The following is a 13,817-nucleotide window of genomic DNA, read 5'->3' on the forward strand; positions in this document are numbered from 1 at the left end:
ACAGAAGCTGTTTTCTCCAAAATTACCTACAACAACAGCTAAAAACATCTAGAAAAATACCTCTTACATTGAGATTGTGGCTTTTACAGAAATCTCACTGAATCTTCAATCTAAAGATTTCAATGTTAAAAATGTGTTTTAAATGGAGAGTCATTTGCCTTTTCAGTAGTCATATGAAGAGGAATGAAAAAAGAAAATGATGAAAAGATGTGCAAACCCAGATTTGAAAATAAAAATTAAAATTTGAGAACTCTTCAGTCTCAGTTGTTATGCTGAAGAGCTAAGTTATTTTACTTTCTCTTAAATTTTGAAACTTTCTTTTTAGGTTTGCTTCAAATACATGTATTAGACATACTGCCTTTTCTCCAGAGAAGGGAGTATGTCTCATTTCTCCAGATTGCCTTAGGACTCATACGTTGAAGTCTGCTTATACTTTAATTACAAAAATTGCAAAGGAGACCACCTTAAACAAAGAAACATCCACATTTTATTTTAAAAAACACACATGACATAAAACAATTACATACAATTTCAAGTTCTAAGCACGTTCTGGACCCTGCTGAGGCACAGAGAATGCACATTTGCACAGTCTGGAATGGCTCCTTTTTGCACAGCTGACCTTCCTAACTCAGCTTCTGCCCTGGTTTTCTCTCCCTGCCCTGGTTCAGGCTGCTCCCTACCACTGTTACAGCCACAGATGTTGAAAATGCAGCTGAACACCAGCAACGCGTTAATCTACCTTCCGTTCAGTCCCATTTCCTTGTGTCTCTCTTACCTGTGTCTGCAGCAGGCAGAAGAAATAGTATAGAAGCCATTACTTCGCCTCCCTAAAACCACAGAACAGCTTTTGGCTGTAGTTTATCCTCCCCAGAACGATTCATCTGTATTTAGCACCAAATATTACAAGTATTGAGGCACACAGCTACACAACACTCTGTGGAACTGTGCTTCTAGCTAACAGGACCATTAGCATTAGTTTTGCTATCAAGCTTTCTACTAGTAACTTGCAAAAGATCAGGAGAGTGGATTCAACATTTTCATCAAGAATTGACACTTTCTAAAAGATTATTTGGAACAAGGCACTCTTTCTAGTGCTCTTGGAGCACGGCAGCACATTTCTCAATACAGAGCTACCTAATGTTTTCAGAAAACAGACGTTGAGAAGATCCAACATTATTTAGCTCTGCTTGAACACAAAAGCTGACAATCTGACATTTGTAGATTGATCTAAAGGCTTTGTTTTTTTGGATAAATTTGAGTCCTCCGATTTTTGCTCCTCGTTCTTTTTCACTTCATCTTCATCAGCTGTGGGACGCTTTCGCTTTTTGTCTTCTGCTGAATCATTAACTGTTCCTCCTTTTGCTTTCTCAGTCCACGCCTTTGAAGAAAGTACATCATTACACAGAAAAGTACAAATTAGGCCACAAAACTCAACACTATTTTATATGCCTTATTTCTCCAATTCTAAGGAAGCACTGAAGTAATTCCTGAACTTACTAGAACTCATAAGGATCAAATTAGGAACAATTTCCTCCTCTCCTTTTTTCTAACAACATTCTCCTTCAAAACTATACTACATTTGAGCCTGAATATGAAATTGAAACTCTCAATTGTCTTTCTGGACAAATAACAAACGCAAACGGCCTTGGAACAAATTTAAGCCCCAATGAATGAAGCCTGGCTATATCACTTTTAACTTCTTCCCATCTCTTCTGTTATTTCTTCATCGATTACATTTCTCTCACATGCCTCACTTTAGAAAAGCCACTTTCTGCTATTATTTATTATTCAGACAGTTTATATTTTCATAAAATGTATGTTGTAGATCATGGCCCAATTCAAAACTGAAGTCCATGAAGACAGAGAACAGTGGAACTGGAAGAAAAAAAATCCCTAACAAAAATGACCAAGGGATTCAACGGAGGGGGGGAAAATAAAAAAAAAAAAAAAATCAGAATTCAAGAATATTTTCTTACCGTTCTTTCTTCTGACGACAGCATTCTAAATCGACTCATGCCCTCTTTTATTACTTCTGCTTCATTCAGATCAGGATTATCTTTCAAAATGTTTGCTCTGTTCTCTTCTAGCCACATCTGGAATCCTGTCTTTGGTCTGAAACAAGCACACAAAAATTGTCCGTTTAAGGTTATAGGAAAGCTGTATCCCCCAAAACAACATTTCTAAACAACACCTAACTGGATTTTTTGTTCTTGAAGGAAAAGACATATATAGTCAGCAGTCTCCTACTGCAGTATGCTTAAACATGCTGACAAGGCAAGACTAAGTCAAGCATTTTTATTAAAACTGGGATATACAGGGAGATTAAGATTTCAGTTCTAAAATTACAAAACGTAATGGTTCTTTTCTGACAGGGTCCCACCAACCCAAAAATAGAGCATATATATTAGCATGTTTCAGCTAATCCTTTTCACAATTCTCCTTGCCACTTCTTTTAGAACATTATCTGTAAAGGTTAATGAAAAGAATGCTAGTCCAAATGAATAATAATCACCTTCATCTTCCTCAGTTAAATGAAGTCTAAATGAAACATGACTATAATAATGCAAGTTTCATGAGGACTGGGACTGTTAGAAAATACATCTGCTCCAGAGGAACAAGACAAATTAGTGTCTTAGCTGGGAAGAAATACGCTCCTCAGGTGATATAAGTTTTTTATTTGTTTTCTATTTCAAAAACCACGCTAAAATAAAGCTTTTACACTTTCACATAAACCCCTTAGCTTTTAGACTTCCTTTGAGATTTGCTAGAGATGTTTAAACTTTAAGTATTTCCTATACTCAGAACTGGCACAGCAGCATGGTTTCATTTATCATTCAAAGGTCATTTTCAGATGCATAAGTAGTATCAAGGCAAAAATTGTTGCTTAAAGCCCCAAAATTACATTTTGCATTGTTCATTTATTATTCACTTACACATTTATTTGTCTCAGGTTGATGTGAAAGTTCTACCTTGAACAACGTAGTCATGCATACTGGGAAAGATTTAATGAGCAGAATGCTTTTCTCTGTGAATGTAATGTGGCAAGATGTTTTATGCAGGTTTGTTTGACAATATGCACAGTATAAGCAGCAGTTTACTGAATTTCTGAAGGGGGTTCACAAACATGACAACTTGTGCGCTAACACTTTAATCTGATATTATGCTGCTTCGACCAGTCCAACGTCTTCAGAAAGAAAATAGTTTTCGGACTTGCTATTCTACAAAAACTAGAATATGGCATGAAGATGCCAAGTGTCTATACTCACCTTCTGTTTTCAGTGTTCTCCTGTGCAGTAAGTTTTACTTCACAGGACTCACTTCCTGATTTTTCTTCTCTTTCTTCCACTGTTTTTTCACTAGAGTTAGGTGTACGGGCCTGGAAGAATGAGGCTGCTGAAGTCTATAGAAATTGAGGTTAAAAAACCAAAACAAAAAAAAAACGTTAAAAAAAAAAAAAAAAAGGTCAGCACACCTCATTCTCAGACAACACATACCATGAAGCCTAACAAAAACCAAGCCTGTCCTAAAAACATAATAACCTCTTGCATTAACAGAGCATCTAAACCATCCGATTTCAGCACAATTGTTTAATTAAAACTATTTAAAATAAAAGCACAAGCTCCAGTGAAGAATGTAATTTCTACAACTGATTTTTTTTTTGCTGTTTTATGTGCTTTCATAGTTTCTGCATTATGCTTAGATGAACTTTGCCATCTAAGATGCTTTACTTAAAAGTTGGTAAAATTCAATTTACTATTCTTTGCTCAGCATAACAACATAAAAAGACTAGAAACATTACCTGCTTGGTCTTGGGTTTGGGAATCAGAGGCTTTATAACTGGAGGGCTCTGCTTGTTTACAGCTCGACTGCTAGATGAACAATTTTTTTTTGAGTATTTGCTCATAGTGTCTAGAATATTTGCTGAGTGGACCACTGGGTCTTTCTTATTAGAAGACACCTACCAAAACAAACAAACAGATATTTTTTTATTTTCTGTCACATTTCCTTCCTCTGTCTCTCCAAAATATCTGTCAGTTATAATGTAAACTTTAAATATAATAATCTGTTGTGATTTTTAGAACACCTCAATTGACCAGCTGCAAAATTCTTACCTTAAACGGATTCACTCGTCCTTGGCTGCTTGATGCAATTAGAACTATTTAATAGGAAAGAAAAAAAGAATGTAAAAATGTGTGCCTGTATATATACGCACACATATAATAACAAAATTTACAAAGCAATGTGCACATTTTAGATGAGTAGATGAAACAAGATTAGTCTCAGTTCCAAAGAGAAACACAGACTCATTGTGTGTGTTTCAGCCTTTCTTCATTGAAAATTGAAAAGGAAAACTACATCAAAGGCATTAACTATTCCACACCAAAGAAAAGAAGTTCCCACATTTGCAAGTGGTTGGATAAAGAAAGACACATTAATAACCCCATGAGGGTTGTATTACATGTGCTCAGCTATCATCAGTCATCAGAAATGCCACACAGGACCAATGGCTTAAAATACAAATCTACAGGAAGCCCTAGTACTTCCTCCACTCCCAAATCCGTTTCCACTCCTATTATTCTTGTTAGAGGGTTAGCAGGAGGGAAGAAGAAAGAAGGAGCAAGAGGTTGCATTCTGCCCCTGCCTGCTCAGACTCACAGTTCTACAGCACGGCTACTAAGTCCACCTTTTAAGTGCAACCAATAAATGTGCCTGTGATTAACAAAACAAATCAATTGATCACTGTTCTAATTTTTGCTCTGTCCCAAAGAATGCCTTCATAATACAGGCAGGCAGACAACTGATTTGGCATTTGGCACAATTGGAATAGTGATATGGAACATCATTAGGCAATGAAGACATCAACAAAAATGCAAGAACAACAGTCAGTGCAAGTTACCAATTCCCAACACTTATGGACTAAATTTTAGTAGTAATAGGAGAATAGACGATAAAAACAGGAGCAGATATCATGAAGCATGACGAAGTTTTCATCCTGAAATAAATGGATATTTACTCACCAGACTTTGGGGTAGTCACCTCTGCTGAAGTGACAGCTTTGGAGAAAGGATTTGGCCCTTCAGACAAAAGAAAGAGGTACATAATTAATGGTAATAAAAAGTAATAGCATAATTTTTTTGAAAACAAAATCCCAAACAGACAAGTAAGTAACAGTAAAGCAATCTATATCTTAAAGCGTGATTTTCCTTTTCAAAATGTACACACACCTTTACAAAACCATCTCTCATCTCAGCCTAGGTTTAACTCAGAGTTGTATACTTATTCCTCAAACCTTAAACATATTCCTTAAAGCGTGCCCAGCAAACTACTTGTCTATCAACTCAACTCCTGCAAGATTTGAGCTGCAACCAAAGCAACCGTTTCACAAGTTGGCCCAGTCACACAGAAATAGTATCAAACAACAGAAAAACTCCCCAAGGCTCCCTCAAGCAGTTACCAAGTACAATGCATAAGCAAGCTGCGACAGAGCAGACGACATACAGTAAACATGTTTCTTTGCAGTGACTGCAGGCACAGTCTGAAATAGACCTGCTTGCTCAGGTAGACACTGCCACTAATCTCCAACAGAGAATTCCAGGTAACAGGAAGCTCAGAGGCAGGTATTGCTGCATATCACCTCATTACTCCTGTGCATTTTTTCACATCAGCACCCAACTATGACAGATCAGAAACTACCAGACCTGCCCTAACTACGTAGCAGAAAACCTAGTCCCTGCTACAGTTGCAGAGTTTCAAAACACAGTGAAACAAATGGGATTATTTTCTATTTACATTATTGTCTTCTAAGTCAAATCTCCTGTACCTCACTTGTGGTGCCCTTTGTCAGGCTGTGTGCTTGTCTTTCCTAAATCTCATGTCAAAAGAATAAAATAAAATACAGACAGAAAACCTCACTGTTTGCAGAGTTCTATCAACTGCTGAGTTACCCAAATGACAAATTATCTGAGAATTTTCCAGAATTCCTTATTAAGTCTGTGAAAGACACATCTAGATAACTTCCAGCTTATTCAGCGAATACATTTTTCTTACTCTCTTTATGCACTTCTGGTGTTTCGTCTACTTCTTCATAGGCATCAGTTTCCTCAGCATCTTCCATTTCTTGGTCCTGCTGAGCATTTCTATCTGGCTGCTGCCTCCACTCCGTGGCAGAGTTGCTGTAACTAAATGGAAGGAATTCATCAGAAAGGAAGTGGTCACCACATTCAGAAGGAAAACTGGAACAATGGAAAGCCAACAGACTTACCTAATTTAGGAAATAAGAACAATAACATTTGGCATTTATTTGCACTAAACCTCTGATTAAACTGTGACGATTACTAAAAATACAATAAAGATTCATTAACCACTTCAGTTCACCCTGAAACACAAGTGCAGTTGCCTGAAGTGGTACTCGTGTAGTCATAACAAAATGTAATGACATATTTTCAGATGGGTGGTTAGCAACTGTTTTCCTTATAGCTGCACCATCCAGAGGCCAAGCAAGATCACAGCTCTTCTGTATGTTCTTTATCTTTAAAAAAACCCACACACATCTTTTACCTCACCTTGCTTTGCAAAGCGGATGCAGGTAGGAGAGGAAAGGTAGATAGCAGAGAGGGGGAAAAGTACTAAGCAAGCCTGCAGTATTAAAGAGCTGGGATTAGTTAGGAGGGGAATAAAACTAAATAGGATATCCTGAGATGGGATACTGAAAGGGGGTAGGACTGGAGAAAGACAGGATTTTTAAGGTAAGTGTGGAATAAAGTGAGATAGGGAGATGGAGACAAAGAAAAAAAATAGGTTGGTGGAATCAAATAACCAAACCAGATCAAGCTAGGGAAAGGGGAAACAAAAGAAAAAAAGTCAAATAAAAGCAACTTAATATTAAGTCTGCTTTGCCTTTGAAGCTGTTGAACACACGCATACAGTAAGCAAGGTGTGGAGATATTTCCCTTTGTGTTAGTATCCTAGTACTAATGAGTCCTCACAAGGTATCAACAAGAATGTATCATTTTGTATGTACAATTTATAAGTACAGCAACACAAACTTACTTCATAACACATACAGTGCAAACTATGGTCCAGAAAAGTGTGTCAACTGGACCAAAATATTAGATGATCAGTAAAAGCGTTCCCGGTTTTTTAATCACAGAAATTCATGTTACCCAGCATTCAAGTGCTTTCGGAAATCCTCTTCCTCGTCCTCTTCATCTTCCAGTGCTGCTGCCAACTCACTTGCTTTTTCTACAGCCATTTCACTAAGTCGCTGAGCTAAATTTAGTCTTCGAGAGCGAGAAGCGTACTTGATAGCTAAATTCACAACGTTTTGTGTCATGAGGTCAGCAAGTTCCACACAGCGAAATTCACGCTCCAGTTTACAAGAAAGCTGAAAGAAAAGAAGCCTTGAGGGTTACACACTTCAGTTACACAGCTCTCTCCAGGACTAGAATATTATGGTCTTGGTGGAGTGAATGAATAAGGTAAGCCACCAACAATCGTGAGCTGCATGGCAAAGAAAAAACACTTTTTCCCTCTTCCTTCCACCCTTCACACTGATAAGCAGTATTAACAGCAATCCACCTCTTACCATAGACTGTGAAACTAGTTGGATTGCCAGTCACTAGCCAGACTTCTAATATGAGGAATCAGATCAAAATTTACATTAAATGCCATCTACTCAAAATAAAGTCTCAGAGATTCTTTCTATTATTATTTGTACTTACGGCAAACAACTTCATTAGAAGTTCTTGCTGCTCTTTCACTGCCTGACTTTTAGCACTTTCATCAAGTTCATAGCCATTTTTTGATAAGTAATCCACATGGTTGTGAAATACAACAGAACGCCAGTACTGTTCCTGAAAAAGGGAGAAGGATACATGCTGAAGTTCAGAGGGGGAAAAACAGCCCATGACATGCCTAACAATTTACAACAAATTTTATCAAGTTATTCTTAAATGCTCCTTTCATCTTATAAAGAGGGTGAGGGATAGACAATTCTTAAAAGCTGATGCCTACTGTGGAAAAAATAGACCACACTAACAACCATCTGTATACAAACTGATCCAAACAGATCACCATATAGGTTAAATTCCATTTATATTCCAGCCTTTCAGCAAGATGAGCCATACATGTTCACCAGTATGCTACCAGGACAGACAATTCTAGAACAAGTTGGTTATTTTATCTTATAACTTCTGCTCCCCAACAAATTGGAAGTATTCCAGAATAACTATAGGAGTAATAACCATTTTCTTTCTATTATTTTGGAGAATGAGGGATGGAAGACACTTCATAAATGAAGAACATAAGACTTGAACCAAATGAAGAAGTCATTAAAAATTATAGTATTTATTACTGAAACTTTTTTTGCTCCACTTCTATCAAAGAGAATAAATTCAAGTAGCATTAAACTGTCTCTAAGCTTGAGGTTAGAATTCTGTATTTGCTTCTGGTTTGTGCAGTACAGCTGAACACCACCAGACTTGAATACTTAAACCTATAGAAAAAATTGAAGCATAAATACAGATATTCTTCTAGTTCTCTGCTGACACATCTTGCTTCAACCAGCCTCTACTTTAAGAAAATAAGTCAAGCCAGAAGGCCTGTGTTTTCAGAGTGACTACATGAATTTGGGTACTTAGTACATCTTTCAAAAAAAAAAAAAATCTTCCAGTGCTTTTGTTATGCTTAAGATATTAAGAGAAAGGCATTTTCAAGTTTTCGATTCAGATCCCAAAATCTGGTGCTTACTAGAACATTAACCACTACCCACTAAAAAGAATTAAAAAAAAAAAAAAAAAGGACAAGAATGTTTTCATCAGTCAGAAATAGATTATGTGTAAATATAACCTTGCATCAGCCCTAGCAGCTTTATCTTGTATTCTTCTAGAAACAGTCATGAACCAAACCAAACCAGAAAAGCTATACAAAACACTGAACCCAAATAACCTCCTTAGCCACATGTCTTACTCAGAGTTGTACTACCCTCTTTCATAGTAGGGATGATAAATAGGAATCTTGTATAATCCCTACTATGGGGACATCTGGGACTATCAGCTGTGGACTCAACACCATTCCGTACCTCCATCTGGCCCTTTTCTGTTGTAACTTGACAGTAAGGAAGTTTAAAAGATAATATTGCTACAGCAGGCCGTGGTAGTGTAGGAGGGAATCGGGCTCCTTTACAAGGAATACACCTGTGCAAGGGAAACAAAGAAAACATGCTATCCTCAACACCTACAGTCACCAGTTGTTCTACATCTAAATCATGTCTCCTAAGACAGCAAGATACTTTAAGAGGATTTGTTCTTTAAAAAGTAGTAATTAAATTACTGACTTAAATATAGCAATACGTAAGACTGCGTTATAAAGGGTTATTTTTACATTGAAACCAATAAAAGATTTTAAAACCAGCAAAGCACATGCTGTTCATTTTCACACTAGAAGCTCCAAATGTGGCACATAACAGACACAGATCCCTATCTCACACAATACACAATTTAACAGCTACTACAAAATGTAAATGCAATTTATTAAAATCAGACACTGGACAACTGAAAGACACTGGAACAAGAGCATGAATGTCTGCCATTTATTATGATAAAGGGTTTTGGACTTCATGAGGCAAGTGCTGTGTTCGATACTCACAGGGGCAGGGGACGAAGAGAGAGGGGTGAAACAGATAAGCACGTACTAAAAGCATAGGCTTATTGTTTCATTATATTTAAATTAGTACTTTCTGGTAACAATCACTTAAACTAAACATTGACAGGGGAAGAGCTGCATTTCCAGCAGCACCAGTGCAGCATCGACAAAAATGTCTGGTTTTATAAACTGCTATTTCAGACACCAGGAAAAAAAAGAAAAAAAAATTAACAGGAAACATTAGTGTTCTGGCTATCTATCTGTGTTAATTAAGGCATATGGTGTTTCTACAACAACCCTCCCTCCTTATCTTTAATATGCTAGTGGCTTTGAATAAAACGTTCTTTGCAACTCAGACAGCAGCACTCTCTTTCTTGGAAGAGAAGGAAAAACCTCATGCTAACAGACTCATAGCTGACCATCTCATCAATGTGATGTGGCCTGCACATTGTTGGTGAATTTTCTGGAGGCAAACATACTTAATGATTTGGAGAAAGAGCCAGAGTGAATTGACATTTACCAAATTATTTCTCTTACTACAAAAAAACCCCACAGGATTACAAAGAATGTCACATAAATTTAAATAAAATGGAGTCTCCCACCACGTTCTACAATTGTGCATGACTAGCAAAGGAAGAGTCTGAATTTCAGTAAAATATGTGACCTGATGGATTCTGCCCTGGGAGGAAAAGGGCACAGATCACTGAATAAAGAGGACTACAAACAAAGCTTAGCAACTGAATGTCCAGGATGTGTGTTAAAATAAAAGAGAAACAGAATTATGTCAACATCACCAGTGTCACATTTTATAAAATAATGGCTAACTCTCAGCTAAATATTTGAATAATTTCACATACAAAATTGTTCTTCATGGTCACAGTTTAAATATTAATATAGTAACAGACAGTTCTGATCCATCTATGCCTAATTATGTAGATTATTTATAGGACTGGATTCTTCTTAAAGGGACAAAAGGGGAAAACATAGCAAAAAATTAAATTTAGGAAAAAAAATTTAACCCCCGCCAACCATCAACAGCAGATTCCTAACAGCAACCATATTTTTTAAGTAGGTTTCTCTAGCAAAATGCAGTCTTATGAATGTGTTTGCATCAGAGATGTGTGATTTCATAATAAACTGCACACGCCTGTTAGCCAGGGCAAGAAGCCACAATTAGTCAGTTACAAATTATAAAACTCTAAATTAGTTTTGAATAAGCTCATTAATGAAACATCCATGCAGAATTACGTTTACAAACTAGATCATTTACTGTGCATATTTACCAGCCACCTCTTTTACTAAAAGTTGTTTCCAGTTTCTCTTAGTAAGAAGTGCTCTGTAATTTACAACCAAGTCAAACAAATTGCTTCCTTGTGAAATAGCTGACCTGAGCTGCTGGGGATTTTCATGGATGCCAACTACCCAGTAATGATCAGATTTTCCTTTGCAATGCTCTCTCGTGTTACACACTGGAATCCAAGTATTCCCAAGTCCCCGGTTCAACATCCTCACGATTCCCTCAGAATCCACGTAACAAGGGGTACCTGTTTGTTACAAATTAAAGCAATTATTCTGACAGGCAACTAATTACAACACAAGTATGTCTGAACCGGTTAGATACTGCAGGGAAACTACGGATTTCGTAGATCAAACAGGACATGCTCTCACTCAAGCAGTACAACCTAGCTGGGAAAAACCAGTTTCCTTAGTAAGATGCGCCACCTTCTGACAGCCAACACTAATGCTGGTCGACTGAAACAGAGTTTGAAACATTCTGTGAAGAAATCAAATTCATACCACTTGGGTAGATTCAGTTTGTTTCTTTTTGCGGAGCAGGGCAACCAATCGGGAAAGCAAGTGCAGATAACGTTCAAGTGTATTCTACTCTTAGTGGAAACATATTAAAGATTTCTGACAAATATGTTGAATAGAAAAACAGAATTTTTTCTAGCACTGAGGAGATGGGGGGGGGGGGAAGGAAAGTTCATGTTTCCAAGATCACCGTTACTAAAAGGGCATTAATTAGCCAAACTCTCTTCCAAAATTCCTCCAACTGTGTCAAGATTTCTCAGTGTCACTCATGCTGACATTTCATACCTTCTGCGGAGAATCCAACCCATGTCAAATACGATTTCTTTGTAAGAGAAAGAGGGTCTCCATGCAAAATCTGCTTTTTCTTTTTCCCTAGCTCCATCAGTTGTACTCCAAGGCACTGGTCCCCACCAAACCCAGTACCTAGGAAGAAGTTGTTCAATAGCTATGTTAGAAAACAGAAGATTTGTCTTGTCTCTTGGCTAAATTTACATTTTGACTCAAAATTTAATTCTAAAGCAGGGTAACCCATGAATACCACTGTCAGACAAGTAACTATTTGTCATTTTAGACATACAAAGCACACATAGCAAATAATTCCTCAATTTCCCATAGTAATTCATCTGGAATATCTGAAACTCAAGTTTAATCTATTAATGTTACTGCTGTAAAATTCTCCCTTTCCCCCCAGGGTTAGTCTAGGCATCCCAGTATAAAATGTACGCTTTGCTGTCAGAACTCAAAGATCTGTGGGTTGTGATGGACATGTTTGTAAGGGCATCCTCAAGAAGAGAAGGAGAATAGGCATGACCAAAAGAAGAAGGAAAAGAAAAAAAATATACTTTTAGTGATTGTAAACACAATCCAAGAGTGAAGCACATGCTGGAATCTACTTGGCTGGGGAGCAGCACTGTGGAAAGGGACCTGGGAGTCCTGGTGGACAACAAACTCAATAGGAGCAAACAGCGTGCAGCTGCAGCAATGAAATCCAGCAGGATGCTGGGTTACATCAACAAGGACATCACTGGCAGAGATAAAGATGGCATCGTCCCACTCTACTCCACACTTCCCAGGCCACACCTGGAATACTGTGTTCAGTTTTGGTCCCTCTTATACAAAAAAATGTGTGGACAGGCTGAAGAGAATCCAGAGAAGGGCCACAAAGATGATGCAAGGACTGGGAAGCCATGTGCAGGAAGGCTGAGAGCTGGGCTTGTTCAGCCTAGAGAAAAGAAGGCTCAGGGGAGCCCTCGTCACCATGTTCCGCTATTTAAAGTGTGGCTACAAAGAAGACAGAGACTCCCTTTTGACAAGGAGTCACATGGAAAACACAAGGTGTGACGGGCACAAGTTACTCCTGGGGAGATTCTGATTGGACACAAAGGGAAAATTTTTCACAGTGAGAACAATCAACCATTGGAATAATCTCCCCAGTGAAGTGGTGGACTCCCCAACACTGGAGACTTCTAATATTCAGCTGGACAGGGTGGTGGGACATCTAGTCTAGGTCATGCTTTGCCTAGAAAGGTTGGACCAGATGATCCCCGAGGTCCCTTCCAACTTGGTATTCTATGATTACGTACAAATCAACCAGAGTTTGAAGCCAGTAACAGACATGGATTGAAAATATAATCCCACTTCAATAGAGACAGAAGAGATAACAGTACCTCTGTGATAAATAACCATCAACTGCTCTCCATGTCCTGCCATAGACACCACCGGACCTGGGAGACTGAAGATCTCTTTCTGGACTCCTCCAACAGTAAACACACGAACTAGCAAGGCACTAGTGGCACAGGCAGCCCAGCCTTGACCTAGACAGATAGCCTCAATGTCTTCATCCTTTGGCATATCTACTGTCCACTCCTTGTTTGCATCCCATGAACTAAAATGAATGCAGTGGAGCTTGCTAAAGCAAAGACAAAGAACAATAGTCAAATATCTCAACATGAAGAAAAATACAGTATCTCAAAATACACCAATATATTACATTTTCTATCAGAGAATTGGAATATGTGATGGTAACAGAAACGAACTACAAATTCCAAGCGTTCATTTGCAAAGGTGCTACTCTTATTATTCAAGAACTGAAGAGCCAGCTTGACTTCAAGCACTGTAGATTTAGAACCTCTAAAGCCTGAAGCAGAGACAGCTTAAAGGTCTAAGGGGAGATTTTTTTTTTAGATGGGAACAGGTAAATATCCTACTTAATTAACAAGAACTGGAGGTGCTCGGTACCCCTGAATATCAGCACTCATTATAAATCTGTAGTATTATATTGTCTTTCAAAGGGAAAAAAATTAGGAACTTCAGTTCTGCCACCTTCATAATTAATCACTGCCCATGACCAGTGCACAGGCACC

General features: G+C 37.9%; 1 protein-coding gene across 1 annotated transcript in view; it reads right to left on the reverse strand.

Annotated features, from left to right (window-relative positions):
• Positions 1–1,177: 1,177 nt before the first annotated feature.
• Positions 1,178–13,817, reverse strand: part of WDHD1 (WD repeat and HMG-box DNA binding protein 1) — a 30,186-nt gene continuing 17,546 nt past the window's right edge. Inside the window, exons 13-25 of the mRNA XM_010022565.1 lie at positions 13,122–13,363; positions 11,740–11,877; positions 11,030–11,186; positions 9,080–9,194; positions 7,722–7,853; positions 7,164–7,384; positions 6,049–6,179; positions 5,019–5,075; positions 4,113–4,156; positions 3,800–3,958; positions 3,267–3,400; positions 1,977–2,112; positions 1,178–1,378 (exon numbers count right to left, since the gene is read on the reverse strand). Of these exons, the coding sequence (XP_010020867.1) occupies positions 1,178–1,378; positions 1,977–2,112; positions 3,267–3,400; positions 3,800–3,958; positions 4,113–4,156; positions 5,019–5,075; positions 6,049–6,179; positions 7,164–7,384; positions 7,722–7,853; positions 9,080–9,194; positions 11,030–11,186; positions 11,740–11,877; positions 13,122–13,363 (1,867 nt within the window). The remainder of the gene's footprint in view (positions 1,379–1,976; positions 2,113–3,266; positions 3,401–3,799; positions 3,959–4,112; positions 4,157–5,018; positions 5,076–6,048; positions 6,180–7,163; positions 7,385–7,721; positions 7,854–9,079; positions 9,195–11,029; positions 11,187–11,739; positions 11,878–13,121; positions 13,364–13,817) is intronic.

Source organism: Nestor notabilis, unplaced genomic scaffold (assembly GCF_000696875.1).
Source record: "Nestor notabilis isolate BGI_N333 unplaced genomic scaffold, ASM69687v1 scaffold1439, whole genome shotgun sequence".
NCBI lineage: Eukaryota > Metazoa > Chordata > Aves > Psittaciformes > Psittacidae > Nestor > Nestor notabilis.